Source organism: Thecamonas trahens (assembly GCF_000142905.1).
Source record: "Thecamonas trahens ATCC 50062 unplaced genomic scaffold supercont1.33, whole genome shotgun sequence".
In the NCBI taxonomy this organism is placed as follows: domain Eukaryota; order Apusomonadida; family Apusomonadidae; genus Thecamonas; species Thecamonas trahens.
In genome coordinates, this window is record NW_013657647.1 from 308,057 (window position 1) to 334,941 (window position 26,885).

Sequence of the window (26,885 nt, forward strand, 5' to 3'; positions counted from 1 at the left end):
ATACCCATCCCACTCATACCCATACCCACTCATCCCCATCCCCACTCATCCCCATCCCCACTCATCCCCATCCCCACTCATACCCATCCCCACTCCCTATCCCCCCCCCCCCCCACGCCGCCACCCCCCCTCCCCTCCCCTCCCCTCTCCCCCCCCCACCCACTGCAGCACTTGTCTGAGGGAGGCACGAGTGTGAGAGGCAGACGAGCGATGGGGCTGACGAGCGCACTGGGGGTGCTTGCGGACGACTCTCACGTGTGCTACAACAAGTACAAGGTGCTCAAGAGGTTGTCGGAGAGGGAGCCGACCAATGCCAAGGCCAACATGCTGAAGGACCCTCTCCGCAATGCCTCCAAGGACGTCCACAAGGTGGCCAAGGAGGCCAAGGCGAACCCTGCTGCCTTTGCCACAGCCCATGTACAGGTACGTCCTCATCTCATTCCCCATGCCCATGCCCATGCCCATGCCCATGCCCATGCCCCCCTCCCCCTCCCCCCTCCCCCCATCCCCATACCCTCCCCCCGTTTCGCCTAAAAAAGGCCACCTACCACCGCTACATGACCTGCACGCCACGGGCTGGTATACAGAACACACTGCCACAAGCTGCCTACAAACCACACTACCTCCTGTCGCATGCTCTTGACTACACCCTATCCCAGCATCATCCGCACACATCTGACTCACATCGCCCCCCTCCCCCCCTCCCCCCCCCCCTCCCTCCTCCTCCTCCTCCCCCTGGCCCGGCTGCAGGCCTGTGTCGAGGTCCTCACCACTTACGTCGAGGCGCTGGAGAGGTACGCCAAGCACCCGACAGCGACTCGGCTGCATGCTGACAATGCAGCTGCTCTTCGTAAGGCTATGGCAAGGTTCGAGTCGGACGGTCTTGCCTTTGTCGCCGCCAGATCGCCGCCCACTGAAGCCGCCTTTGACATGGCTGTCGGCCTCCTCACAAAGGTCTGGATCGCCGCCGCAGACGAGGTTGCCATCTCGCAAGACGTGGCTGCTCTCCTCTATCCCCACACACAGCACAGCCCATTGCCGGCTGCCGCTGCCGGCTTTGAGCTCTCAGAGAGCGACGGTGGCGCACCGACCAACGTCGCTGCCGCTGGTGACTTTGAGCTGTCTGAGAGTGACGGCGGCGCGCCGACCAACGTCGCTGCCGCTGGTGGCTTTGAGCTGTCTGAGAGCGACGGTGGGCCGCCGGCTGCTGCTGCCGGCTTTGAGCTCTCAGAGAGCGACGGCGGCGCACCGACCAACGTCGCTGCAGCTGGTGGCTTTGAGCTGTCTGAGAGTGACGGCGGCGCGCCGACCAACGTCGCTGCGGCTGGCGGCTTTGAGCTCTCGTCCGACGGCGGCGGCTATGGCGCTGGGTTCACCGCCGCGGGTGGTGGCGCCGGCGCCGCTGGCGGCACCTTTGATCTCTCCGAGTCGGACGCCGGCGACATGCCGACGCCATCGCCGGCGCCGGTGCCGACGCCCAAGGGCAGCATGCCGCAGTTTATGCTGACCGACGACGACGAGGTCGGAGCAGGTCCCGACGGGTTTGAGCTCTCCGAGAGCGACGGCGGGCCGGCAGCGCCGGCGGCAGGCGGCGGGTTTGTGCTCTCCGAGAGCGACGGCGACGCGTACGTGCCGCCGCCGCGGCCGCTGGACATGAACGAGCTCAACTTGTCGACCGACGAAGACGTGGTTCTGCCAGAGGTGTCTGGATTCGAGCTCTCGCCGCCAGCCGATGTGCACGCCGGGCGCGGGCTGGTTGCGGCCGGAGTCGGGTGCTCGCTGGTGGGCATCAACTCCGCGACGCGGGTCCGGGCCAACGAGCCGAGCTCTTTCAAGATCTTTGCCGGCGACTCGAAGGGCTTTCCCATGGTTAAGGGCGGCGACGAGTTCTTTGTCAAGTTTGACGGGCCGGGCGAGTACGAGGTGGCTGTGGAGGACCTTGACGATGGGACGTATGAGGTCAAGTTTACCATCTTCCGCGGCGGCAACTACACCCTCCACGTTCGTCTCGGCTCCAAGTACGGCGCCGCCGTCGGTGGAACGCCGCTGCCGTTTATGGTGGACGGCGAGGAGAAGGACGCAGCGGCAGCGGCAGACGATGTCATCCCCGACGAGGCCTACGCCATTCTCGAGGGTCGCGAGCCTGTTGCAAGCGCCAAGAGCGAGTCGGCAGACATGCCGCCGTCGCGCGGGCCGGACACGTTTGCGGACGAACTGGGGCGAGTGCTGGAGATGCAGCCCGAGACCTCGCTCATCGACGTCGACACGTACGACAAGACAGTGATGATGAACGCGCTGCTGAACACGCAGCACACGCTTTCGACGCTGCAGATGCAGGCCGGCGACCTGTCGGCCGTGGCCAAGGGCGTGCTGGCGCAGGTGGCCGAGCTTGAGACCAAGCAGACGGCGCTGGTGACCGAGTGGAAGCGGTCCGAGATGAAGCGGTCCAAGCTGACGTCGGACATGCACGAGCTGGTGGCCAAGTGCTCGGCAGCTGGGGTGCCGGTCAACACAGCGAGCCTTGAGGCGCCCGAGCCGTTTGACTCGATTGCCCGCCGGATTCACGCCATGCTCGACGGCCGCCGGGCTGGCCCAGGCCATGCGCTCTCGGACTTTGGCGACGACGAGCGCCTCGCGCTGCGCGAGTGCCTCTTGCGCGAGGTCGACGAGATTGTGGAGCAGACCCAGTCCGGGCACACGCTCATCAAGGATGTTCTCACGGCCAAGCTCAATTACGTGGCCAAGCCGGCGCTTGGCGCCGGCGAGGAGGAGTATGTGCCGTCTACCGGAGCGCCTGGCCCGTCGGCCGGCTCGCCGGCCCGCCGCCGGAGCGGCGACCCGTTCTCAGACGCCGGCTCACCGTACCGCGACTCGGACGACGAGTACTCGGACGCCGGCTACCGGAGCGCCCGCCGCAGCGGGCGGCGTGGCTCGTCGTCGCGCCGCCCGTCGTCGCTCGCCGCAGAGGGTCCGGCCGTCGAGCGGGCGTACGACGTTGCCCGCTCGGAGATCCGCACCATGAAGGAGACCGCCAAAAAGACCGCCATGCGCCACAGGCTCATGCAAGCTCGAGTCAAGCAGCTCGAGAATGCTCGCTTCGAGAACCTCGAGAAGGGCCTCACCCGCGGCGGCGCCAAGAACGCCTCGGGTGCCGCAGTCCGCCGCCAGCGGACAGGTGGCGCCTCTGCCCGCCGCGGCGGCTTTGGCCCCGCGCCGGACGACGAGCAGCTGCGCTACGGCGAGCAGCTCAACAAGCTCTCGCTCGAGCACGAGACCCTCCGCGACAAGTTCCACAAACTCGAGGAGGAGCACAACCTGCTCAAGAAGAAGATGCGCGACTTCTCCAAGGCCGCAGACACCCGCGTCAAGAAACTGGCCAACGACCATCTCGCCGCCATGACCGAGGCTAAGCGCCAGTTCGACAACGAGCTCAAGCTCAAGCACGCCGAGGTCATCAAGCTTCAGGATGAGAAGCGCTTGCAGGTCGTCGAGATGCGCACCGCCCTCGAGCATGCTCACCGCAAGGATCTCCGCGCACTTCAACGCGAGCACGCCCTCAAGGCCGCCGCTCTCCGCGAGGAGCTCTCCGACCTCAAGCAGCTTATCGAAGCCGATGCCGACGCTCTCTTGCCACGCCCGGCATTGTCTCCCTCTCGGCGGCGATAAACGCCCTTTCTCCTCCTCTCCCCCCCCTCCCCGCTCCCGTCCTGGCGTTGAACACCCCATGTCATGCCCACCGTCCCCTCCGAGTCGGCAACCAGTGATCAGCGGCCATCCCTCCTCTCCTCCTCTCCCGCACGCGCCCTCCATGTCTGGGCTGGTGGGCCGACGGAAGAGCAAACGCGGCGACCAGCGCGGAGGGCTGACAACTGAACGATGCAACTACCTCCTCTCCCTTGCAGCTGCTATAGCTCCTGTGGCGCCCGACCTTGCCCGGCGGCATGTGGCTGGCATGGTGGCCACCGCCCGGAACGGCGACATTGTCCTCGGCGACTCGATCCAGGCCCTCTACTGCCCGGCCTGCTTCACCCTGTACTCGCCGGAGACGACCACAACCCGCGTGACCTCCACATCGGCCCGCGTCAGCCAGAGGGCACGCAGATCACTGCGTCACATGCGGTGCCATGGCGAGGCCCATTCACAAACACTCGTGCATCTCCGCGAGATCAGCGCCATCGTCGTCCGCAAGTGCAAGCACTGTGGCTTTGCCGCCCACGCCCCCGGGAGCTACCATCCACACCGGGCGAACGAGGACCCGAACGACTCGCTCACGGCACGCTCCAGAGGCTCCGAATCCAAGGCCGGATCCAAGGCGCCTGCGCTGCCGATGGCCGGGGAGGCGCTCACTGGGAGCCTGGCACGGGTCCGATCGTCGGAGACCACTCCGTGTGGCTCGCCGGCATCATCGGCGGCAAGCTCGCCGCGAACGCCGCGGACGCCAGCTCAGGGTGCGGCGGTGGTGGCCAAAGCGAGGGCGCTCATGGCCGGCGGATCCGGCCGCGGATCGGGTGGAGGGAAGAAGCGCAAGCGGTCGATGCAGGCGCTGAAGAAGAAGATGGCCGGCGGCGGCGGTGGTGGGTCGGGGACCAAGAAGAAGAAGAACAACCTCAATGACTTTTTGGCGTTGCTGTGACTAGGCGATGGCCTCTCGTTGTCTGTGCACACCATCCCTTTTACCAGTCGTCCCACGAGTCGCCCGAGCCGGTGCCACGAGCTTCATCGTCGTCGGGCTTGTCGTCGTCAGAGGCAGTGCCATCGTCGCCCGACTCGGCGCTGGACGGTGAGCGCAGCGGCGTCTCGGATGCCATCTCCGAGGTCGTGGCGGTCGGTGTCATGTACGCAACAGGATCGTCCGACGATACGTCGGTGTAGGTGTACCCGCTGTCGTCGGACGCGTCGTCGAGAAAGTCGGACGCGTCCGAGTCAAACGACGAGAGGTCACACTCAAAGTCGACCGAGGCCGATCGGGGAGCGAGGCCGAGTCCGAGGCGTCATCGACGCAGGTAGCTGACGACACGTCGTGGACGTCTGAGGTGTCAAAGAGCAAGTCCTGCAGATCGGCAGACGCCAGGGCGGCGGTGGCCGGCGCCGACACCGGCGTCCCGGTCCCGCCACTCGCCGTGGGCGAGTCGAGCTCGGCACTGTCGATGCGCCACAGGCCGATGTTGGCCGAGCCGACCGGGCTGGCGGCCGAGTCGGTAAAACCGGCCTTGAGCATGCGCTGGAAGCGCTGTGCCAGGCTTTCGGACGGGAGCTTGGCAAGGAACTTGGTGCGGATGCACTCTTCGGCCTGGGTCGGGCGGCGGACGGAGGCAAAGAGCTTGTGACGGAGCAGGTCCTTGGCCGACTTGCGCTCAGCCGGGTTGATGCGGAGGCACGAGTGGACAAACGAGCGGAGAGCGCCCGAGAACTTGCGGCCCTTGACCTTGCGCCGGGTTAGCGTCGACTTGAGGTCCGGAGGGCCCTTTGTGTGCTCGGCCATGATTTGCAGAATGGACGCGCTGTAGTAAGGCGGCTGCCCGGTGGCGAGCTCGATGGCCATGATGCCGAGCGACCAGATGTCGGCCTTGGTGTCGTACCCAGTCGAGCCTTCGAGAACAACCTGCAGGACCTCAGGCGCCATAAAGCACGGCGAGCCGGCTAGGGTTCGGGAGCGCGAGTACGCTCCCCATGAGAGCCGGGCTGCGCCAAGATCCGCCACCAGGACCCGGCCGTCGGCGGCCAGCAGCAGGTTCGACGACTTGATGTCACGGTGGATGAGGTCCGATGCGTGGAGATAGGCTAGCCCGGAGAGCGCCTGATACAGGACCGCGGCAATGACAGACTCGTCGAGAATGCCCGATGGCGCAACGGAGACCAAGACGTCGCGAATGGAGCCCATGTCTGCGCGATCGGTGACAATCCACAGCTCCGAGCCGACTACAAACGATGTGTGTTGCTCGAGTAGGTTGTGGTGGTGCATGATGGACGCCGAGCGGAGCGACTCGGAGACCCTCGCCAGGTCGATATCCAGCGAGTCGAGCTGGATGACCTTGATGGCCACGGGAATCGCTTGCTTGGGCACTAGCGACTGGCCGTCAGCGTCAGCCAGCCGCACCACTTGGTTGGTAGACTCGGGCGGCGTGTAAGTTGCCCAGTAGACCTTGGAAGACGCGCCCGATCCGATCTGCTCCTCCAGCTCGTAGTCTTCTGGCTCCGACGAGAACTTGATCAGCCCGCGGGCACTTGCCGATCCGAGCCCAACATCCACCAACCGCGGCCGACTGACCAACATCGGCCCGCTCGAGCCACCAGGCCCAGCCACCGATGCCGCCCGCCGCTTCACCCGCCGCCGCCGCCTCCGCTTCCCAGCGGTGCCATTTGCCGAGTTGGTGGCTGATGCTTCAGCCGGTGCTCCCGCTGCTGAACCCTCACCCCTTTGCGAGCTTGCTGACGATGGCTGTGGTCCTTCTCCGGGCGCCTGTGGCGACGTTGCCGAGACGGACGTCGACGCCATTGTCGGCGACTGGGATGGCTCCTCGCCACCTGCGGACCAAGAACCATCACCACCATCACTGTTGTGGAGAGTGGTCGGAGATGATGGTGTTGCTCCTACTGCGGCAGCTGCTGATGCCACGGCGTCGGCCATGATAGCCGCAGGCGCAGTGGCCACATGATCCTTGCCCGCCATGCTCTCCCGCTGACTAGGACTCGCCATGTTCGCTGCCGTCCTTGCTTGCTCTCTACCTCTGTACCTCGCCGTGTCCAAGTATATCGTCCTCGCTCACCTCTTGCTCTCTCCGCCACCCTTCCTCTGCTTCTCCCCTGGTGTGCGGTGTCGTGCCCTGTCGCCAGTTCGCCCTGTCCCCCCTCTCTCTCCCTCCCCCCCCCCCCTGCTACTCCTGGCTCAGTGGTTCGGCCGTCGTTGCTGTTTCGTCCGGCAACACTCCTCGGATTGTTCGCTGGCACTGTTTGGCGCAGTCATTGTCGTTTATCGCCAGCATCGTCCATGGCTATCGCCAACATTGTTCATGGTAAGCGCCAGCATTGTCCATGGTAAGCGCCAGCATTGTCCATGGTAAGCGCCAGCATCGTTCATGGCTATCGCCAACATTGTCCATGGCCATCGCCAACATTGTCCAGCGCCAGCATTTTTCACAACCATCGCCAGCGCTATTCACAACCATCCCCAGCATCATCCATGGTAAGCGCCAGCATCGTCCATGGCCATGGCCCTCGTCACCTACCGCCGCCACAGTGGGATTCATTCGGCTGGATCACATCACAGTACAGGGATAGCTTAGCTGGTAAAGAACGAGGTCGAGTCGGCAAGGGTGGCCGGACCGAGGAAGCCGAGGTCCTTCTGGATGAGCGGCTCGTAGCCGCCGGAGAAGGTCTTCGCGTGGTGCGCGGCGAGCGAGCGCTTGGTAGCACGGAACGGTGCAAAGCCGTAGGCCGAGAGTGAGTGAGTGAGGACGGTGACCGAAGCCTCGGGCGAGTCAAAGTTGAGACTGGAGAAGCCGCCTGGAAGAGACTCGATGGCGGCGGTCGGTGAGTGCTCGTCAATGGCCTGGACGTCAAAGTAGCGGTAGATGACGACGCCGACAACAAGGACAACGAGGGCGACGATGGCCAGCGAGTGCAGCTCCTCGGTGTTGCCGCCGGTAAGAAAAGGCGAGGAAAAGGCGAAGAACGAAAGCGGGGTGACAACGGTGGCCACAATAAACGAAAACGTGGCGTTGCCGTACTTGACGACACCGAGCTGTGCGTAGTTGGTCAGGATATAGTTGAGGGTAAAGAGCATGACAAACGAGACGGCGAGCGAGCAGTCGCATTCGGGGCACGAGCTCGGGTTCTTGCCGGTGGCAAAGCAAAGGAATGCGTCCGACTGGTGTGACCAAAAGTCGCGCGGCGCAGAGTTGCCAAAGCCCGGGATGATCGACAGCGGCGCGCCCACAACAAAGATGGTGATGAGCTGATAGAGCGTCGACCACGCCATGAGGTGCGCCATGTGGATCGGCTGCTCGGCAAAAGCCTTCTCCTCATATACCGCCATAAATGCCGATGGCGACGAGCCGAGCGTCCACAAAAGGTCCCACCAGATCGATCCCTTAGGCCCCGAGCTCGACTGGCCCTTGCCGGTCAGCTTGGGCAGGAGCGCTACCACGATGCCAGCGAGAATGACGAAAACGCCGAACATCTGCCCGTATGAGTATCGCTGCCCAAGGTACAGGTACGACGCAATCATGCACATCGGCACAATGACCACCGTCGGGCCGAGAAGCGCCTGCTCCTGGCCGGGAATGTGCGGGCCGGCAAAGAGCAGGCACGCCCCGTTGATAGCGGTGAGAAACCCGATAGTCGCCCACTTCATGTGCGAGACCGACCGCATCGACCGCGTGATCTGGGTGGTGAAGAGCTGGAAGCCGGCGAGAACAACCGCAAAGACTGCCAGAAAGATGATGGCCGTGGTCCAGAAGACCCAGAACGGATACTGCGGCATGGCCACTCCGAGCGAGAGGGCCAGATACAAGGTCTGGCCCACGCCAGAGACAATGGCCAGCGTTGCCCAGAAGACCAGCAGCAGGCCTCTCTTGGAGACGTACTTACGCCAGCCGATCTTGGCCGGGTTCTCCACCACACCAAAGGTGGCATTCGGCCCGATGCTAGCCCGATCAGACCTCGAGGTGTGCGACGAGGCCGACGACGCCTTGCGCCGCGCTGGGCTTCCACCGTTCCCACCGCTCCCACCGCCGAGCGCAGGCGACATGCCTCCGTCCGGAGATTGAATGCTACCACCGAGAGGGTGCCGACCCGCTCCATTCGGACCAGGACCATGTCGTCCCGATGCCGCCAGAGACAACGTCGCCGCAGACGACATGCCTGGTCCACGGCCACCACCGCCACCGCCGCCCGCCGCCAGTTGAGCCAACAACGACGAGCTGTCGCCAGCCTCACGCTCATGTGTTCCCGAGCGCACACGCACAGACATGCTCTCCCTCCTCTACGTCACGTGTATGGTCTTCTTGAAAAGTCGCTTGCGCGAGGGGGAGGGGGGGAGCGCAGTGAGCGCCGAATGACGCCACCAGTGGGATCGAGCTCGTGCCGTCTTTTTTCACCCACATGTTTTTCCCCCCTCCGCTCCATTCCCGCCCGCAAGTGTGGCTGTTTGTGGCCATTGCGGCTCGGCATGTGCTTGATTGGGGTGTGTGGCTGGTATGGGGGTTGTAGAAGGGGTCAGTCATGAGAAATGGTACATTGATCGGCGTTGGGAACTGGCTTGTGTGTAGAGAGTGACGGCGGCGGCTTGGTCACGTGACTGCTGCAGTGATGAGCGTCGCGAGCGCGTGGTCCCACGGCTGTAGTTGCACTGATCATAGTTGAGCAGATCATGCGAAAAGGTTACATGCTGGCGAGCTTGTGGCACAGCAGTCCTGGTGCGCACTGCGGTCGTGAAACTGTTCCTGTACCGAGCTCAATGCTCTTGGCAAGGTTGCCCGCTGACCAGGTCCCATGGTTTCCAACGCCGCAACTTGGCCTTCCCTTCCACCCCCCCCCCACCCCCCCCCCCCACCCCCCCAAACAAACCCAACATCCCCTCCCCCCCCAGGTCCTTCCCCCCCATCCCCAAACTCGATCGAGTGTGCCACAGTTCGAGAGCTAACCCTCCACAGCGAGTTGATATGAAAAATTTTCTTCCAGTCACGCTTTCCGCAACCTGCCTTGATAAACGAAGCGGCAGAGCGGCGAGAAGAGGGCGGCGAGTCGGTCGGTTGTTGGGCGGGAATTTTTGCGCGAGCGACGAGCGGTGGACGTGGTGGGGAGGGGGGGGAAGGGAATGGAGAGGCTACCACTGCTCGCTGTGCAGGAGAGTAATCGTGGATATGTACACTTCGTATTCTTCATACTCTGACGATGACGAGTTTGAAGAGGAGGGGACTGTAGTGCTGGGAAGTGAGCCAGCAACGGGTGTTCCCGCCCATGGGAGTGGTGGGCGTGGCGGCGCGTCGTCAGCTGCGCGTTTGAGCGGTCGCAAGCGACGTGCGACACCAAAGGCTGCAGCTGCAGCAGCTTCTGGAGAAGAGCGCGACGTCAAGCGGAAGGAGTTGCTCGACACTAGTGTGGTCACTATGGGCGCTGCGCTGGCACCTGGTGACAACTATGCTGCCGTGGTCCAGGCCTTGCGTCATGGCGCCTCGGATGAGCATGCCAACGATTTGCTGGCGGCCATGAAGGCTATGGTGGCTGATGAGATCCGCGACGAGGTGATAGCTCAGGTGAGGGCCGAGGTGGAGGCAAGCTGCAAGACAAAGATGACGCAGATGAGCAGGAAGATGAAGAAGTTGAAGACGCGGTACAAGAGCCTCAAAGACGAGGTCGCCCAGATGCGTCCGGTCTACTCGGCTTCGCTCACCTTTGCCGACCAGATCCGCCGCGCTGTCAACCTCGACTGGAGCTCGGTCGGTGGAAGTGGAGACGGCTACGAGGCGAGCGGTGGGAGTGGTGACCGGGGCGGCGCAGGAGCTGCTACCAAGCCGCGGGCCTCGTCGGGCTCTGCTGCTCCTCAGCAGCAAGCCGAGGCGCACGGGACTCCGATGGCAATGACAGCGCCGGCGGTGACGGCTGACGACGCGGTCCAGGTCATGAGTAGCGAATCTCGTGCCGCCAAGCCGGTCGTCCTCCCTTCGGGCTTTGGCAACACAGCGGCACTGCTGACGCAGACATGGGCTGGCGACGGCTTTACCCACGAGGACAAGACTCGCCGCATCTTTGTCTCGGGCGTCATTGCCGCCTCGCTCCGCTGGGCTGTTGCCCGTATTGCGCACCGCAACAACGGTGACCTCTACGACTACATCTGCGCGGCCGAGGGCGGCTGGAAGCTCCGCAACCGCAAGCCGAGCATGAAGGACGCCCGTGACCTGCTCGACGCCGCTGGCATCCGCGACGACGTCATTGCCGAGCTTGGCCTCTATGGCGGCTTTCCGGAGCAGACCGAGGTCCTCGCCGCCATCGGTGCCAGCGTGGTGTACGGTACTAACCCGGTCCGCACGGTCAGCCCCGTTGGCCCGTGGGCAGAGTGCGGCGCCTACACCCGTCTCGTCGGCCTTGTCCGCGCTGTGATCAACAAGGCTCTGGGCCGGACGACCATCAACTGGTACACCGTTCTCTACAACAACGGCCTCCCCGTAGATATGGTCATTGCCACCTCGTGCAACCCCGACTGGGGCGTCGCGCTCACGCCCTCAGTGACCTCGTACACAGCCTAGAACCTGGCGTCGATGTAAAGTATTGGCTTGCCGTTGGCCCCACATCGGTTGGCAGCCGTAGTTGTGATCGGCAGCCGTAGTTGTGATCGGCAGCCGTAGCTGTGATCGGCAGCCGTAGTTGTGATCGACTGCGCCCGTCCATCGTCGTGTCATTTGCCGACTCGAGTGACCGCTGCCGCATGTCACGCTTGCTCAACCAGCAGCAGCAGCAGCAGCACCAGCAACAGCAGCAGCACCAGCACCAGCACCAGCACCAGCAGCACCACCACCTGACCCAGCCACCCTTCGAAGCTCTTCTATTCGTATGGACTGGTTCCGAAGCCGACTGCGTAGTTGGGGCACTCACGAGACCGGGAGCGGGGAGAAGGACAAGGCAAGACATGGCGAGGCTCGGGTGGTGGAAGCACAGCAAGCGGCTGCTGCTGCTGCTGCTGCTGCTGCTGCTGCTGCTGCTGCTGATGGTGGTGGTGGTGGGGACGGACAAAAGGCGCCTGGTCCACGCGGGATTGGCGCTGATGGCATGGTGGTGCCCGAGTCGGAACGAGTGGCCGAGGTGGCATTCTGGGCTGCGTATGGACCGGCCAATGGCAATCCCTTTGTCCATCTGCGCACGGATGAGCCGTGTGTTCCTCGCAAGAACGATCTCTGGCTCAAGATGACCACCTTTTCTTCTTCAAGACGTCGCAAGCGCCGTAAGAGGCATCACGGCGTCGCTTCAAAGCGAGGTGAGTTTGTCAAGGATGTCACGAAGAAGAAGAACAAGAAGAGCAAGTCAGCCCATGGCGCTGGCAAGCCGGCTGTCCGATCAGGCTCGGGCTGGCTCGCTGGCCCGCCCATCTTTCGCAGGCAGGCTCTGTCGTCGCCTATTCGCCACGAGGAGGCCGTCGAGTCAGCAGAGCTAGTTGCTGCGGCAGATGCGAGCGATGGCGGTGGTGACGGTGGTGGCCGCAACGACAATGACGCCAACAACAGCAGTGCCAGCACCGACGCCTGGCTCCCGCATCCGGTCCCTAGCACGCGAAGACGAACAGGAACTGCGCGATCGGCGCGCGAGGCGGCGAGTCTGATCCTGGAGCGGCAGGGCGTGGCGTCGAGCGATGGAACCGGCGTGGCGTCGAGCGATGGAACCGGCGTGGCGTCGGGCGATGGAGCCGACGAGGCGTCAGTCCATGAGGGAAAGGGTAAAATGTGACAAGAGAGGGAGAGAACGAGAGGCTGTGTGTGTGTGTGCACATGTGTGTGTGTCTTCAATCAGCGGCGGCGCTTGGAGGAGACGTTGATCCAGTGCGAGGCGCGGGCAACAGCGTAGAGAAGGGCGATGGAGAAGGCAAAGCAAGTGGTGACCGAGACGCCATGAACAGTACCAGCGATGACGATAGCAGCAAAGAGAGAGATGGCAGCCTCAGCCCAAGAAGCCTCATGCGAGGAGCCCAAGACGATGACGGCGACGTTGCCCAGGACGAGGAAGCCGAGGACTGTGAGAATAGCGCAGATAAGACCAGCAAGAATGGTCAGCGGAGGAGAGGCAGCCAGTGTCTCGGCATAGATCTGGAGGAAGGAGAAGAGAATGCCATAGATCAGCGATCCCAGCACCACTGTCGACTGAGGTGTTTGCGCTGTATTGCCATGGCGATGGCGATCAAGATCGCCATCGTGATCGCGATCGTGATCAACGAGGGTGGTAACGAGGGTCAGTGAGAAAAGTGGAGATGGGGTTGAGGGCCGAAGACATGGGATAGAAGATGAATATGTGAGTATGTGCATGTGTGTGTGTGTGGGTGGTATGTATCTTGCTCCATGGCTTGCCCATGCCCACAACTCCCTCCCAGGTCACTCGGACAGAACCCGCCGCCGTCGGTGACATGAATTTGTAGCAGGCGACGAGCAGCAGCGCGGGAACCACTAGGGCTGAGGTGGGGTCAGAGCCAGGACCAGGGCCAGGGCGGGCTAGCAGCAGCCAGCAAGAGGCAGCAGAGGTACAGGCAGAGATGGGAGCATGCAGCACTGGAGGGACTAAGGGGTATGTGGGGAGATTGCTGACTTACCCATGACCACTCGTGTCTTGGAAACAAGTACTGCCGCCGCTCGCACAGACGGGTTCACACTCGCCGTCGCCCACTACCGCCTTGCCCGCTACAGCTTGATCGGGCGCGGAGTTGATGAGATAGGGATGGGGATGAGTGATCGGAGGCAAAGTGAGGGTGCGGACGGCGTGTGGAGGAGGGCAGACTGGTGGGGATAGAGTCGAGGGAGGTGCTCTCTGTGGCATCTGGCGAGGTGCGATCGGCGGCTGTGTTGATGGGATGGGGATGGGGAAGGGGGACAGAACTCGACCTGCAGCATTGTCACCGGCACCGTAGACTAGGCAGCAGCTCTGCTGACAGGCAATGGCATCATCGCCATGTTCTTTCTCTGAACATCGTTTCACATGCCGCCCCGCATCGCATTCCAAGAACCGCCCGCCTGGCCGGGTAGCGCCAGCTGACAGCGAGCGAGAGAGTAGAGAGGACGATCAGCGCTCTCAACGCGCATCCTACGCTTCCTAGACCAATCCAAGCCATGCATTGTCCCACCAAAGTCTTAAACCAAGTGTTCAACACGCTACGCAGTGGCTCCCATCTGGCGATAGTCCAGACGAGAGCGAGAGCTGCAAGCTCTACCTCACGGCTCTTGCCACTGCCAGCTGTCGATGTGTGAGACAAGGATCACGGCAGCCTGGACCCGACATCGCCGGCACGCCCGAGCCGATCACATCGATTGGATGACGGCGATATAAGCCAAGTACCACCATGGCTGTTTGGGCAAAGATGTGGCTGATGGGCGTGACGGACTGTCGGCGACTGCTCCAAGGCGGAGCAATGATTGCGAGTGGCTGGCCGAGTAACCTTAACCGGACACACTCAGCTCTCGGCACGCCTCGCACCTTTAGACTCTAAAAAGGATGGAGGATCATGAGTATGTGTACGAGTATACTGAGGAGAGCGGATCATCATGGGGATCCTCATGGGACCTTGAAGAACGTCCTTCTTTCCGCGAGCGTCAGCCAGGAAGTCCCTCGGCTGTGCCCTCGGTAGCTTTGCTTGAGGCTTCCAACGACAACTCGGCCTCGGACAACATGCCAGCTACCTCGCACCAACCTCTGGCTGGCAGCCCGAGGAGAAGAAAGCTCAGCTAGGTATGTGTCATGTCTCTTCTCCCTTCTCTTCTCTTCCCCACATACCATTGCCCATCACTAACTCTCCCTCTCCCTCTCTCCTGCCTCTCCTGTATACCTGCCGTCCCACCCCTCACCCCCTCCCCCGTGTGATCTTGATCTTGATCATGATCATGATCAACGACTTGTTGTTGTCTCGACTCGACTGGCTCGGTCTCATTCCGACCATCACCGCCACCAATCCGCCTTTCCAACTCTCGACCTCTCTGGATTTTTGCTCTGCGGTGGTTGGTATGGCTATGGATATGGCTATGGCGTCGCTGGTGGCGATGGCTCCTCCTCTTGCTACTGATTGTCGCATAACTGTTGCTGGTCGTGGCGGATGTGGTGGATGTGGTTTTCTTTCCCCCTCCCTCCTCTCTCTCTCCTCGTCCTGTCGCCATGCACTTTCATGGATTGCTGCATTTGCCTACGTCTGCTGTCTGCTGTTGACATAGCTCCGGCTGCGTCGCCCAACGTGTGGTCAATCTACGACACGCTCGAGGCGCCACCCAAGTTTGATGCTTACCGCACTGGCGGCCGTCGCCGCAAGCCGCTCTCCGAGTTTAAGAACATGTCGACGATGCAGAAGAAAGAGGCTGCGTCGTTGGCGTCGCAGCTCAAGGCTGCACTCGAAGGCGAGGGCGTGAACGAGGTGCCCGAGGACGAGAATGTGCCCATCATCGACGTCGGCGACGCCGGCGCCGATCCCTTGGATTCGAGCTCTAAGCTTGGTTGGGCCAAGGGCGTGCTCATCCCGTGCCTGCTCAACATTTGGGGCGTGATCATGTTCCTCCGGCTCGGTTGGTGTGTCGGCTTTGCTGGCGCGGGGCAGATGACCGTCATCATCCTCCTCGCCGGCGTAGTGACGACGCTCACAACGCTCTCGCTTTCGGCCATTGCCACCAACGGCGAGGTTAAGGCCGGTGGCGCATACTTTCTCATTTCGCGCAACCTCGGCCCGGCGTGGGGCGGCTCCATCGGCGTCATTTTCTCATTTGCCAACGCCGTCGCCGTTGCCATGTACATTGTCGGCTTTGCTGAGACCCTCACCGACATCTGGGGCTGGAAGGACCATCCGTTTGGCTCGAACGCGCTCCGGGTCGTCGGCTTTGTCACCCTCATCATCCTCTTTGCCATGTGCCTCTACGGCGTGGGCTGGATCGCCAAGCTTCAGGTTGGCTTGCTTGTTGTCCTCGTTGCTGCCATGGGCTCGATGATTCTCGGCGCGCTCATTTCGGGCGCGTGGGGCGCCAAGCCGTCGTCTGGTTTTGTTGGCATCGACAAGGCCAAGCTTGTCGCCGGAGCCGACTATGGCTCCGAGTCGTTCTTCTCCATTTTTGCCATTTTCTTCCCGGCCGCGACCGGCATCATGGCTGGCGCCAACATCTCGGGTGATCTCAAGCGGCCATCGGCCGCCATCCCCAAGGGCACCCTCCTCGCCATTGGCATTTCGACGGTGGTGTACATCGGGATGGTGTGGATCATTGCCGCCGTTTCGACCCGCGAGAAGCTCAAGACCAACACGCTCATCATGATGGACATATCTGTGGCGGGCCCGGTCATTGTGGCCGGCATCTTTGCGGCCACGCTCTCGTCTGCGCTGGCTTCGCTTGTTGGCGCGCCGCGGGTGCTGCAGGCGGTTTGCCGCGACCAGCTCATTCCCGCGCTCAACATGTTTGGCAAAGGCCGGCGGTCAGACGACGAGCCGATTCACGGGTACATCCTTGTCTTCTTTGTGGCGGTGGCGTGCATCTCGATCGGCGACCTCAACGCCATTGCCTCGCTCATCTCGCAGCTCTTCCTCCTCTCGTATGGCTTTGTCAACTACGCCACCTTTGCCATGGCGTACTCCAAGCCTCTGGGATGGCGGCCGGGCTTTGTGTACTACCACTGGAGCACGGCGGCGTTTGGCGGCATCCTCTGTCTCGGCGTGATGTTCCTTGTCGACTGGACCTTTGCTCTTGTTGCCTTTGTCATCTGTGGCCTGCTCTACGCGTACATCTCGTACCGCGACCCGGACGTCAACTGGGGCTCGGTCAACCTCGCGCGGGTGTACTCGCGGGCGGTCCGAGCCAACATTGCGCTGCAGGCCCAGGAGCCGCATGTCAAGAACTGGCGCCCGCAGGTCCTGCTCCTCACTGGGGACTTTGCCGCCCGCCTCGCTCTCGTCAAGCTCACTGCGTTCTTCACCGAGCAGGGCGTGCTCTTCCTGGGCAACATCATCATTGACGACGCCATCAACGACGCCCACAACGACGAGATCGAGGCCGCGGCGGACTGGGTCGTTGCCCACAACGTCCGCGCCTTCTCAGACGTCACCATTGCGCGCTCCTTCCGCCGTGGTGTCCGTCACTTTATGCTTGTCTCGGGCCTCGGCCGCGCACTCCGGCCCAACACCCTCGCCATGGGTTTCCGCCACACCTGGCATGACGACGCTGCGGCGTCGCTCGAGTACGTTAACGCCATCCGCGACGCCATGGACAAGAAGCTCGGCCTCATGATCATCCGCAATGCCAACCTCGTCGACTTTACTGTTCCCACCTCGGACCCCATCGATGTGTACTGGCTCGAGGACGACGGCGGCTTCACGGCCATGATGCCGTACATTCTCTCGCGGTCGCACCTCTTCTCCAACGCGCCCATCCGTCTCTTCTCCAAGATCATCTCGCCCGACGCCACCGACGCCGACGACGAGAAGGAGCAGCTCGCCCTGCTCATGCGCAAGCTCCGGATCACCACCTCGGAAATCAACCTGCTCACCACGCTCGGCGCGACGCCCAACCCGGCAACGACCGAGTGGTATGCCCGCTACGAGCTGCTGACCAGGGCGCGGGCCCAGTCCTTCCTCGACGCCCGCGTCTGGGCCGAGGGCGACGAGCCGCTCACCGTGGAGGAGCTCGAGCAGTACCAGCAGTCTTGGACCGACTACTACCTCCGGCTCGGCGAGCTCATCCACCAGAACTCGGCCAACGCGTCGGCCGTCTTTGTCTCGCTCCGCATTCCCGACAACAACGACTCGGCGCTGATGTACATGTCGTGGCTGGAAGCCATCTCGCACGGCATGGAGTGCCCGTTCTTCTTTGTTCGCGGCTCGCACGAGAACGTTGTCACTCTCGAAGCGTAAACGCGGCGCTGTTCCGCATCTGCTGCGCTTTACTTTGCCCGCTGCTGGTTCTTAAACCGGACAACGAGCGAGCCGGTGCCGGTCGACCACCCGTTGAGCGCTGCAATAGCCATCTGCGAGGCCGGCTGCGGCGGCTCGTACCGCACAAAGCCGTAGCCCTTGGAGACACCGGTCTTAAAGTCGATGATGAGTCGGCAGTGCACAATGTTGCCGTACGGCGCAAAGAGGGCGCGGAGGTCAGCCTCGCTCACCGCCGGCGGGAGGTGGGCGACGTAGAGCGAGTCGCGCTCGCGCGTCTTGTCGGCGGCGCCCTTGCCTCCGCGGGCGTTGTGCTGCGGGCGCCCGTGCTGTTGCTGCGGCGCCCACGCCATGCCCTGGGGCTGTTGCGGCGGCGGCGCGGCATAGCCGCCTCCCGGAGGCATCATGTGTTGCTGGCCGTGCGGCGGCATGGCGATACCCGGCGGCGGCGGAGCGAACGCCATGGGCGGCTGCGGCTGCTGCGGGGCGGGGTAGCCCATTGGGCCGGGCGGGAGCGGATGCGGCGGCGGGTGCGGTGGCGCCTGCATGCCCATGTGATGCGGCGGGCCGGGCGGTCCTGGCGGGCCGGGCGGTGGCATGTTCGGGCGGCCCATGTGATGATGTGGCATGGCTGGCGGTGGCATGTAGCCCGGCGGGGGCATGGCCATGTGCGGCGGACCGTGAAGTGGCGGACCGCCCATGGGCGGGCGGAGGTGCGGCGGTGGTGGGCCGTGGAACCCGGCGTGGCCGGCGCCGGGGCGGGCGTACGGGTGGGCCCGCGCGTTGCCTGGCGCGCGCATCTTGCCGCCGCCGCGCTTGCGGCGGGCCGACCGGCTCGCCCGCTCTTGGCGCTCGGCCTCCTTGGCGCGCGCCTTTTCGCGCTTGGCGGCCTCGGCCTGGGCGAGCTTGAACTCGCCGTAGTTGACGGCTTGCGCCACCGCAATCGGCGGGGACGTCTCCAGCTCGACCTTGCCGGCGACCAGGCCGGCCAGCGCGGCGGCGGCGTGCTCGGCCGTGGCAAATGTGACAAGAAGGTGGCGGACGACTCCGCGGCTCATACCTGGCTTGTCGTCATCAAAGGTAATGCTGAGCACCGGTGCATGCGGCGCGATGACAGCCTCAAGCGCCTTGATCACCGCTTCGTTGTCCGGTATCGCCTCCACCACCACCATGTCAGCCTGTGATTCTCCAGCGGTGGACTCGGGCTCGGGTTCGGTAGCGGGCTCGGGCTCGGGCTCGGTGGCGGGCTCGGACTCGGGCTCGGGCTCGGTAGCGGGCTTGGGCTCGGGCTCAGTGGCGGGCTCGGACGCGGGCTCGGGCTCGACAGCGGGCGCCGGGGCGTCTGCCGCAGGGACGGGCAGAGCAGCGGACACGTCGTCGTCGACAGCCTCGGCCATCGGCGCAATCTTGCTCTCGCTGTCGTTTTCGGCAGCGGTGTCGGCAGTGGTGGAAGTGGCGTTGCTGTCCGCGGTGGCGGTTTTGTCCGAGTTGGCAGCCGTGGAGCGGTTGGCGGGCGGGACTGGGATGACCAGCGAGAGTCTCAGGACAGAGCGGGCGGCGAGCACATCCAAGCGAGTCTTTTCTCCAGACGCATACTCGATGACCATATCTCCAGTTGTGCACGGAATGGTGGTACCTGCGAGAGCATCGATGGCCATATCGGCCTTGTCGACCGACTCGAGCCACACAAATGCGGATCCTGTGCGTCAATGAGATGTGCAGATGTGTTCACGTCGCATCGGCCCAGCGAGTTAGCCCCGCGAGTCGACCCAGCGAGTTGACCCAGCAAGTCGCGTTGATTGGTCGAGTCGGCCGAGTCATGAGCGAGTCGCATTGATGTGTTCGCGTCGGTCGTGTTGGTGGTATTGGTGGTGTTGGTGGTATTGGTGGTGTTGGTGGTGTTGGTGGTGTTGGTGGTGTTGATCGTGTTGGTGGTGTTGGTGGTGTTGGTGGTGTTGTCCGGGTAGTTGACGGTCATCGGTTGGGAGACGGACGGAGGGAGGAGGGGGAGGGGGGAGGGAAACAGGGTGAGTATATGAGGAATACGAAGAGTATGCAAGATAAAGACAGAGGGCATGTAGAGGAAAGACATAAGTAGCTACGCATGTAGTTTGTATGGAAATAGAGTCGGTATTGAGTACGTACCCGAGAGATTGCCAGGAGTCTGGTTCCGTGACGGCCGCTGTCGGCGAAGGAGCTCAACCTTGAGGCAACCATAGTCATTCAAGGCATGGCTAATGCCGGTCACAAGCTCTTCCTCACTCTGCGTAGCAATGGCAAGCGGTTTGATAAATAGCTTGACGGCACTCTCGCTCACTTTCTCAGACTCGTCCATCTAGCCCCCGCCACGAGTCACGTCTGTCTGTCTGTCCCCCCTCCCTCTCTGTCTTGCCGCCTTGCCGTCTTGCCGCCACCCTCCGCCGCCCTCCCGCCATGCTCACACAACATCCATTCCGGATATCTCCCTGTTGTTGTCTCTTAGCAAGCGTGTTGGCCAGTTAGCTAGCCAGAAGATCGGTTGGTCTGTCTGGTGATCGGTCTGTGTCTCTGTCTGGTGATCGGTTTGTGTCTGGTGATCAGTCTCTGTCTGGTGATCAGTCTCTGTCTGGTGATCAGTCTGTGTGTGGTGATCGGTCTCTGTCTGGTGATCAGTCTCTGTCTGGTGATCAGTCTGTGTCTGGTGATCAGTCTCTGTCTGGTGATCAGTCTGTGTCTGGTGATCGGTCTCTGTCTGGTGATCGGTCTGTGTCTCTGTCTGGTGATCGGTTTGTGTCTGGTGATCAGTCTCTGTCTGGTGATCAGTCTCTGTCTGGTGATCAGTCTGTGTGTGGTGATCGGTCTCTGTCTGGTGATCAGTCTCTGTCTGGTGATCAGTCTGTGTCTGGTGATCAGTCTCTGTCTGGTGATCAGTCTGTGTCTGGTGATCGGTCTCTGTCTGGTGATCGGTCTGTGTCTGGTGATCAGTCTCTGTCTGGTGATCAGTCTCTGTCTGGTGATCAGTCTGTGTCTGGTGATCGGTCTCTGTCTGGTGATCAGTCTCTGTCTGGTGATCGGTCTGTGTCTGGTGATCGGTCTGTATCTGGTGATTGGCCAGCCAACCAGCCGCCCTCCCTCCCCCCCCTCCCCCTCCCCTCCCCCCCCCTCCCCCTCCCCTCCCCCCCGCCCACCCCCCACACGTGACTCTACAAGGAAAACAGGATGAGCAGGGTACTTCCTGAAGACAGCCATGGCCTTGTGCTGTACACGTATGGAGGAGCATGGGGACTGCCTACCTTCTCCCCGCACTGCATGCATGTCCTTGCTTACGTCCGCTTTGCCGGTCTGGAGGAGAACGAGCTCAAGGTGATGACCTGTGGCAATCCGGCTCTGTCCCCCTCGGGCAACTTGCCTTTTCTGAGAGATGGTGAAGTGCTGGTGGCTGGTGCAGACAACATCATTGCTTATCTTAAGCGTCGTGGTCACAATCTCGACTTTAAGCTCGCTCCGGAAGAGATGGCTGATGTCCTCGCCTACTCTGCCATGGTCAAGAACGAGCTCTTTACAGCAATGATGCACTCGTGGTGGAACGAGGAGGAGAACTACCAGGTCGTCAAGTCCTTGTATGCCTCTTCCCTTCCTTTCCCGCTCTCTTGGATCTTGCCCAAGCAGATGCAGGATGCTGTTCAGGCTGGTCTTGGCGCCATCGTCCATGCTGAGGATCTCTCCACTGCTCGTCTCTCTGAAGTGCCAGACGTTGATGCCGATGCCCTCTACGCTCGTGCAAACGCCATCTACATTGCCCTCGCTGCCCGCCTCGGTGACTCGGAGTACTTTTTCGGGCCCACACCGTGCTCGCTCGACACCATCATCTTCTCGCATCTGCTGCTCCAGTACCTGGCTCCGCTGCCAAACGCCCGCCTCTCGAGCATGATCCGCACACACCCGAATCTCGTCTCCTACCTCACCCGCCTCGCCTCCGAGTACCTCGGCATGGACATGATGGCATCTCCTGCCTTTGCCATGCCTTCTCCCGTCCGCGTCCGCATGGCGTCCTCGCCCTCGCCGCAGAAGCGCCGCCGTGCTGCCGACCCGCCCAAGCCCGAGCGCGCCGGTGCAGCGGCCGGCGACAACGACGACGACGAGGAGGAAGACTCGGCTGCTGCCTTTTCTCCTCGCCCGAGTTTAAGCGCCGCTCCCGCCTCTACATCGGCCTCGGCCTCACCGCCGTCGTCGGCTACGTCACCTTTTACCTCGGCGGCGGTGTCCTCACCTCGTTCCGTGGCCCGCGGCGTCGCTAAACCCATCATCAATCACCATCTCCCTCCCTGCAACCGTCCTTCTCACCTACCACCCGTCATTCCTCCCTCCTCCCCCTTCCCCCGGATCTCCCGTTGCACGCCTCATTCCTCCCTCGCCGCCAGCCGCCCACCGCCCACCGCCCGCCAGTGCAGCGAGACATACTTGACCCCCCCCCCCCCCCGAGCAGCATGTCGAGCGAGAACAACAACGCAGCGAGTGCCGCAGCAGCCGACGAGATCGAGAGGAAGAATGCCAAGCCTGGGACAGAGGCTCAAGTTGCTTTGGCGTTGTTTGCCGCTGTGACGGGCATGAATCTCTCTGCCGTCGACCAGTCCGAGAACATCTCGTTGGCAGTGACCGAGTTGGATTCGTATGACGATCGCAACTTTAAGATCACCATCACCACCAAGTCCGAGACAACATCCACTACGACAGCGACGACGACGGCATCCGAGTCGGGATCAGGTTCCATGTTGCCAGGGCTGGGTTCTCTCGTCTCTGAGGGTTGCTACGTGCTCAAGGTCCACAATGGCGTCGAGTCGTCGCCCAAGGGCCTTCCGCTGCTTCATGCTCAGAACGCAGTGCTGGATCATCTGGCAAGCTCTGGGTTTGCTGTCCCGGTTCCGATCCGCCTCGCCGAGGTGGACACGGCGAGCAGGGCTGGATGGCCGGTCGGCGACGCCGATGCCGCTGCTCGCCGGGCGGCGTTTGACGTCGGCGCTGCGCGGGCGGCGTACGACGACGGCGCCGAGGACGGCGGCAAGCTTCGGCTGGTGCCGCTGGAGAGCAAGGATGGGCGCGTGCGGCTGCACGCCGTCCGGGTTCTCACCTGGGTTGATGGCGTCCTGCTCGCGGACAAGGTTGATGCTGGATCGCCGGGCTTTCTGGCGCTGCTCAACAAGGTGGGTGCGACGCTTGGCCGGATGGATGTTGCGCTGGCATCGTTCTCGCATTCGGGCGCAGTGCGGACGCATCTGTGGGACCTGGCTTCGCTGCCGCAGCTTGAGGTCTTTGTCGACCACATCAGCGACGCGGACAATGCTGCCCTGGCCCGGCGAGTCTACGCTGACTTTGCGGCGCAAGTGCTCCCGGTCGCCGACTCGCTCTCGAGCCTCACACTCCACAACGACGCCAACGATCAGAATGTGCTGGTCAACACCGAGGGGACCGAGGTTGTGGGCGTCATCGACTTTGGCGACATGGTCTACTCGAAGCGGGTCTACGAGCTCGCCATTCTCATGGCCTACACCATGCTCCCATCGCGGGCGCTCCTCGATGATGCGAGCCACACCGATGAGGCAGAGTCGGCGCGGCTAGTTGCTGCTGCGCACGCCGTGTACACCGGGTACGCCGACGCTGTCGCGGACTCGGCGCCCATCACCGATCTCGAGCGCTCGCTCCTCTTTACCCTTGTCCGCTCGCGACTGGCCCAGTCGGTCACCATGTCTGCCTACTCCTTTTCCAAGGATCCCACCAACGAGTACCTGCTCGTCACCGCGCGTCCCGGCTGGAACACTCTCCGCCTCCTCGAGGCTCTTGGTGCCGAGCCGTTTACCGCCGCCCTCCAGTGATGTGCCGCCGCCCTTTCAATGATCACGCCGACCATGATCTCGCCGACCATGATTGATCACCACGTCAACCACCACCACCATCACGCCAACCACTACCACCATTGGCAATATCATCAAAACCCATCTCCCTTCCCCTGGTACCCCTCGTAGCCCTCGCCCATGGCTCACGCTTCAAAAATTCGGAACAATCCAGCTCTTGACGATGGCGATCATGATCACGATCACGATCATGATCACCCCCCACTCCCGCCACCACCTCACTCACCCCCCCCCCCACCCCACCCCCGACCCCATCCCACGTACACCCTACTCAACCACACAAGTGTGTCTGGGTCCCCTTCCTCGCTCGATTTTGTCAGAAGAGCTCTGAAGGATGAGCCAGAGACGGCCGTTCATGACGGCCAACATCCCGCAACGAACGCCGCTGGAAGAGACGCTTGTGGTCCATCCGACGGCTGAAGAGTTTGCTGATCCGCTGGCGTACATTGCATCGATTGCTCATGTGGGAAGAGAGTATGGCATTGTTCGCGTCGTTCCGCCGGATTCCTTCAAGCCGCCCTTTTGTTTCCCTCCGGATGCCGTCTTTCCTACTCGCTCGCAACAACTGGGTCAACTCCAGCGTCGCTCGGGTCCCTCGACCGTCTTTCTGGACAAGATTCGTGTCTTTCATGCCGCCCGTGGTCGCTCGCTGCCTACCACTACAGAGCATGGCAAAACTCGTCTGACACTGCCCATTGTTGATGGTTCGGAACTGGATCTGTTCTCCCTCTTTCGCACCGTCGTCGCCGCTGGCGGGCCAGCTGCTCTCGATGCTGATCCGGCCGGCTGGCGCAAGCTCGCGGATACCATGGCGCTGCACTCGACGTCGGCGGCGGTAGAAATTCGCCACTGGTACGGGATCTACCTCGCTGAGTATGTCAGGGCCTACTGCACTGTGATTGCCGCTGACAAGGCGGCGGCCCAGGAGCGGCGACGCAACAAGCGCGACCGGTCCGGCTCGGCATCCGGCTCGGCCTCTCCGCCTGGAGTCGAACCGGGCGCCAAGCGAGCCAAGGGCCTTGGCGGCGAGGTGCTGGTCAACGCACCCGCAACGGCGGCGCTGGCATCGGCCGACGGCGACGCCGGGAACGCGTGGATCAAGCTGCCGCGCGACGCCAGCGGCGCTGTGGCGCTCGACGAGCGCGCCTTTGAGCTCGAGTCTGCCAACTGCTCGGTGGCCGAGACCAAGGCTGCTGCCAAGTTTGCGTTCCGGACCGGCGGTGACTACACGCTTACCTCATTCCGGGCCATGGACGTGGAGCGGCGCGAGCGGCTGTTTGGCCGCTCGCGGTCGCTCTCGATTCCCGAGCTGGAGAGCATGTTCTGGAAGGTCATCGAGGACGGGACGATGATGATCGACGCCGAGTACGGCGCCGACCTCGACGTGCGCCAGTACGGCTCCGGGTTTCCCAAGCACGGGCCGTACGGCTCGTCGGGCTGGAACCTCAACGTCATGCCGACGCTCCCGGGCTCGCTCCTCTCGCTGCTGGAGGACGACATTGTGGGCGTCACTATTCCGTGGTTCTACGTCGGCTCGACGCTCTCCACCTTTTGCTGGCATACCGAAGACAACTACCTGTACTCGATCAACTACCTTCACCTCGGCATGCCCAAGATCTGGTACGGCATCCCATCGTCGGGCGCAAGCGCGTTTGAAAACGCCATCCGCACCCGCCTCTCACACGAGTTTGAGGCCGCGCCCGAGCTCATCCACCACCTCACCACCCAGATGTCGCCGTTTGAGCTCCGCGACGCCGGCGTCCCGGTCTACCGCACCACCCACCATCCGGGCCAGTTTGTCATCACCTTTCCGCAGGCCTACCACGCCGGCTTCAACGCTGGCTTCAACGCCGCCGAAGCCGTCAACTTTGCCCTCCCTGACTGGCTCCCGTTTGGCTACTCGGCCATTCTCAAGTACGCGCCCATCAAACGCGAGCCGATCTTTGCCTTTGAGCATGTCGCCCTCAAGGTCGCCGTTCGCCATGGCCGCGCCCTCTCGCTCAAGCAGCGGGCCATGCTCGCCGAAATCCTCGACGACGCTGTCTCTCGCGAGGAGCGGCTGCGAGAGGCCGTTGTCGCCGAGCTCGATACTGACTTTGTTCTCGACTACGGCCCGACCAACGTCCTTTTCACCTCGCCGGCCCTCGCCTCGCGCTCCAAGCCGGCCCAGGATCCCGACGACGAGGAGTTTTGCTCTATCTGCAAGCGCTTTGTCCCGTTCTCGCTCGTTTACTGCGGCACAAACTCGCGGGTCATCTGCCCCGAGCACCACTCGTTCTCCAGCCACCCGTTCAAGCAGCCGGTCGCCCGCTATGCCATTGCTGACCTCAAGCGCGTCGTCGCCTCGCTCCGCGACACGCCTGCTGATGCTGCTCATCGCGCCGCCGTGGCTGCCGAGGCCGAGGTTGACGCTAATGCTGTTGCTGTGGCTGCAACCAGTGACGGGCTCAAGCCCATGGCTGGCGTCAAGCCCGAGCCAGAGGCCAAGACTGCTTTGCCGGAGCACACTGCTACAGGCAGTCTGGCGCCGATGGACCTCGCTCTGGCGTCGGCTCGCTCTCCTCCTTCGCCGCCCCTCCAGTCCCAGCCGGCACCTGCGCCGACGTCTCCACCTGCACCTGCGCAAGCGCCAGCGGTCATGCAGGCGCCCAAGGCCTCTGGGCATCCCACGCTTGTACCAAGCATCATCGACATCAAATAAGCACCCCCCCCCACCCTCCTTCCGCCCCCCCCTTGCTGCCCGCTCGCTTTCAGCCCGCTTTTAGCCTGTTTCTTCTCCCGAAACTCTGTCGTGCGCGTGCCGAGACCGAGACGGGCACGAGTGCCACGGGAACAACGTTTTGCTTCGCCAAAGACGACCTCTGTCTTGGCCCCCTCCTCCCCCCCCTCTCCACACCCACCACTCCTTAGACATCTTCACTTCTCTCTCTCGCTTTCTCCACCGTATGTATCTCTTTCATTACCCCTCTTCCTTCTACCCTTTCCCTCTGCACCCCCTACCACCACCGTCCTTGCTACCGTGTCCCTTCCTTGCCTCCTGCCCTGCTGCCTGATCCTGATCAAGGCCACTGGCTAAAAAAGTGCCTGTTGTGCTGTCGATGGAGCGGAGCGAGTGAAGCAGTTACGTATGGGGCAGAGGTTGGTTGGTTGGTTGGTTGGGGGGGGATGCGGGTGGTGAACGCATGGGTTGTAGCGAGGGAGGTGGTGGGGAGGGGGGGGAGAAGAAGGTAGACCACGTCAGGGGATGTTGGGTGCTCCCTTGTGATCAAGGCCGTGATCAAGGTCATGATCAAAGCCTTGATCACCCACCCTGTTCTTGTTCTCCCCTCTCTGCCTTCTCCCTCCCTCTCCTTTCCCTCCTCCCCTCCCTCCCCCCTCCCTCCCCCTCCCCCCCTCCTCCTCCCACTTCTACT

The 26,885-nt window shown here is 62.8% G+C and overlaps 10 protein-coding genes across 10 annotated transcripts in view; 6 read left to right on the top strand and 4 right to left on the bottom strand.

The window, feature by feature from the left end:
• The first annotated feature begins 177 nt into the window (after positions 1 to 177).
• On the top strand, positions 178 to 4,713 carry AMSG_11988 (uncharacterized protein). Its single transcript, XM_013900985.1, has 3 exons — positions 178 to 423; positions 751 to 3,644; positions 3,838 to 4,713. The coding sequence occupies exons 1-3, from the start codon at positions 211 to 213 to the stop codon at positions 4,631 to 4,633; spliced, it is 3,903 nt and encodes a 1,300-aa protein (XP_013756439.1). The 5' UTR covers positions 178 to 210; the 3' UTR covers positions 4,634 to 4,713.
• On the bottom strand, positions 4,674 to 6,801 carry AMSG_06556 (STE/STE20/FRAY protein kinase; the record flags this gene model as incomplete). The annotated part of the gene is made up of 2 exons (XM_013900946.1): positions 5,000 to 6,801; positions 4,674 to 4,943 (listed from the first exon to the last, which is right to left on the bottom strand). The coding sequence occupies exons 1-2, from the start codon at positions 6,695 to 6,697 to the stop codon at positions 4,674 to 4,676; spliced, it is 1,968 nt and encodes a 655-aa protein (XP_013756400.1). The 5' UTR covers positions 6,698 to 6,801.
• Positions 6,802 to 7,279: 478 nt separating this feature from the next.
• AMSG_06557 (uncharacterized protein) lies at positions 7,280 to 8,802 on the bottom strand (the record flags this gene model as incomplete). The annotated part of the gene is made up of 2 exons (XM_013900947.1): positions 7,280 to 8,700; positions 8,748 to 8,802. 2 exons carry the CDS (start codon positions 8,800 to 8,802, stop codon positions 7,280 to 7,282), a joined length of 1,476 nt encoding a protein of 491 aa, XP_013756401.1.
• A 1,307-nt stretch (positions 8,803 to 10,109) lies between these two features.
• Positions 10,110 to 12,447, top strand: AMSG_11989 (uncharacterized protein; the record flags this gene model as incomplete). Its single annotated transcript, XM_013900986.1, has 2 exons — positions 10,110 to 11,233; positions 11,604 to 12,447. 2 exons carry the CDS (start codon positions 10,110 to 10,112, stop codon positions 12,436 to 12,438), a joined length of 1,959 nt encoding a protein of 652 aa, XP_013756440.1. The 3' UTR covers positions 12,439 to 12,447.
• A 25-nt stretch (positions 12,448 to 12,472) lies between these two features.
• On the bottom strand, positions 12,473 to 13,321 carry AMSG_06560 (keratinocytes-associated protein 2). Its single transcript, XM_013900948.1, has 2 exons — positions 13,292 to 13,321; positions 12,473 to 12,862 (listed from the first exon to the last, which is right to left on the bottom strand). Exons 1-2 carry the CDS (start codon positions 13,293 to 13,295, stop codon positions 12,498 to 12,500), a joined length of 369 nt encoding a protein of 122 aa, XP_013756402.1. The 5' UTR covers positions 13,296 to 13,321; the 3' UTR covers positions 12,473 to 12,497.
• An 837-nt stretch (positions 13,322 to 14,158) lies between these two features.
• AMSG_06561 (Na-K-2Cl cotransporter 1) lies at positions 14,159 to 17,736 on the top strand. Its single transcript, XM_013900949.1, has 2 exons — positions 14,159 to 14,421; positions 14,898 to 17,736. Exon 2 carries the CDS (start codon positions 15,014 to 15,016, stop codon positions 17,564 to 17,566), a length of 2,553 nt encoding a protein of 850 aa, XP_013756403.1. The 5' UTR covers positions 14,159 to 14,421; positions 14,898 to 15,013; the 3' UTR covers positions 17,567 to 17,736.
• Positions 17,596 to 19,934, bottom strand: AMSG_06562 (uncharacterized protein; the record flags this gene model as incomplete). The annotated part of the gene is made up of 2 exons (XM_013900950.1): positions 19,730 to 19,934; positions 17,596 to 19,283 (listed from the first exon to the last, which is right to left on the bottom strand). The coding sequence occupies exons 1-2, from the start codon at positions 19,917 to 19,919 to the stop codon at positions 17,596 to 17,598; spliced, it is 1,878 nt and encodes a 625-aa protein (XP_013756404.1). The 5' UTR covers positions 19,920 to 19,934.
• A 938-nt stretch (positions 19,935 to 20,872) lies between these two features.
• Positions 20,873 to 23,617, top strand: AMSG_11990 (uncharacterized protein; the record flags this gene model as incomplete). Its single annotated transcript, XM_013900987.1, has 4 exons — positions 20,873 to 20,936; positions 20,994 to 21,601; positions 21,745 to 21,853; positions 22,130 to 23,617. The coding sequence occupies 4 exons, from the start codon at positions 20,873 to 20,875 to the stop codon at positions 23,431 to 23,433; spliced, it is 2,085 nt and encodes a 694-aa protein (XP_013756441.1). The 3' UTR covers positions 23,434 to 23,617.
• Positions 23,618 to 23,827: 210 nt separating this feature from the next.
• On the top strand, positions 23,828 to 26,173 carry AMSG_06565 (uncharacterized protein; the record flags this gene model as incomplete). The annotated part of the gene is made up of 2 exons (XM_013900951.1): positions 23,828 to 23,935; positions 24,053 to 26,173. 2 exons carry the CDS (start codon positions 23,828 to 23,830, stop codon positions 26,171 to 26,173), a joined length of 2,229 nt encoding a protein of 742 aa, XP_013756405.1.
• A 223-nt stretch (positions 26,174 to 26,396) lies between these two features.
• AMSG_06566 (uncharacterized protein) overlaps positions 26,397 to 26,885 on the top strand; it is a gene marked incomplete at its 3' end in the record, with an annotated part of 7,181 nt that continues 6,692 nt past the window's right edge. The window contains exon 1 of the mRNA XM_013900952.1: positions 26,397 to 26,415. The remainder of the gene's footprint in view (positions 26,416 to 26,885) is intronic.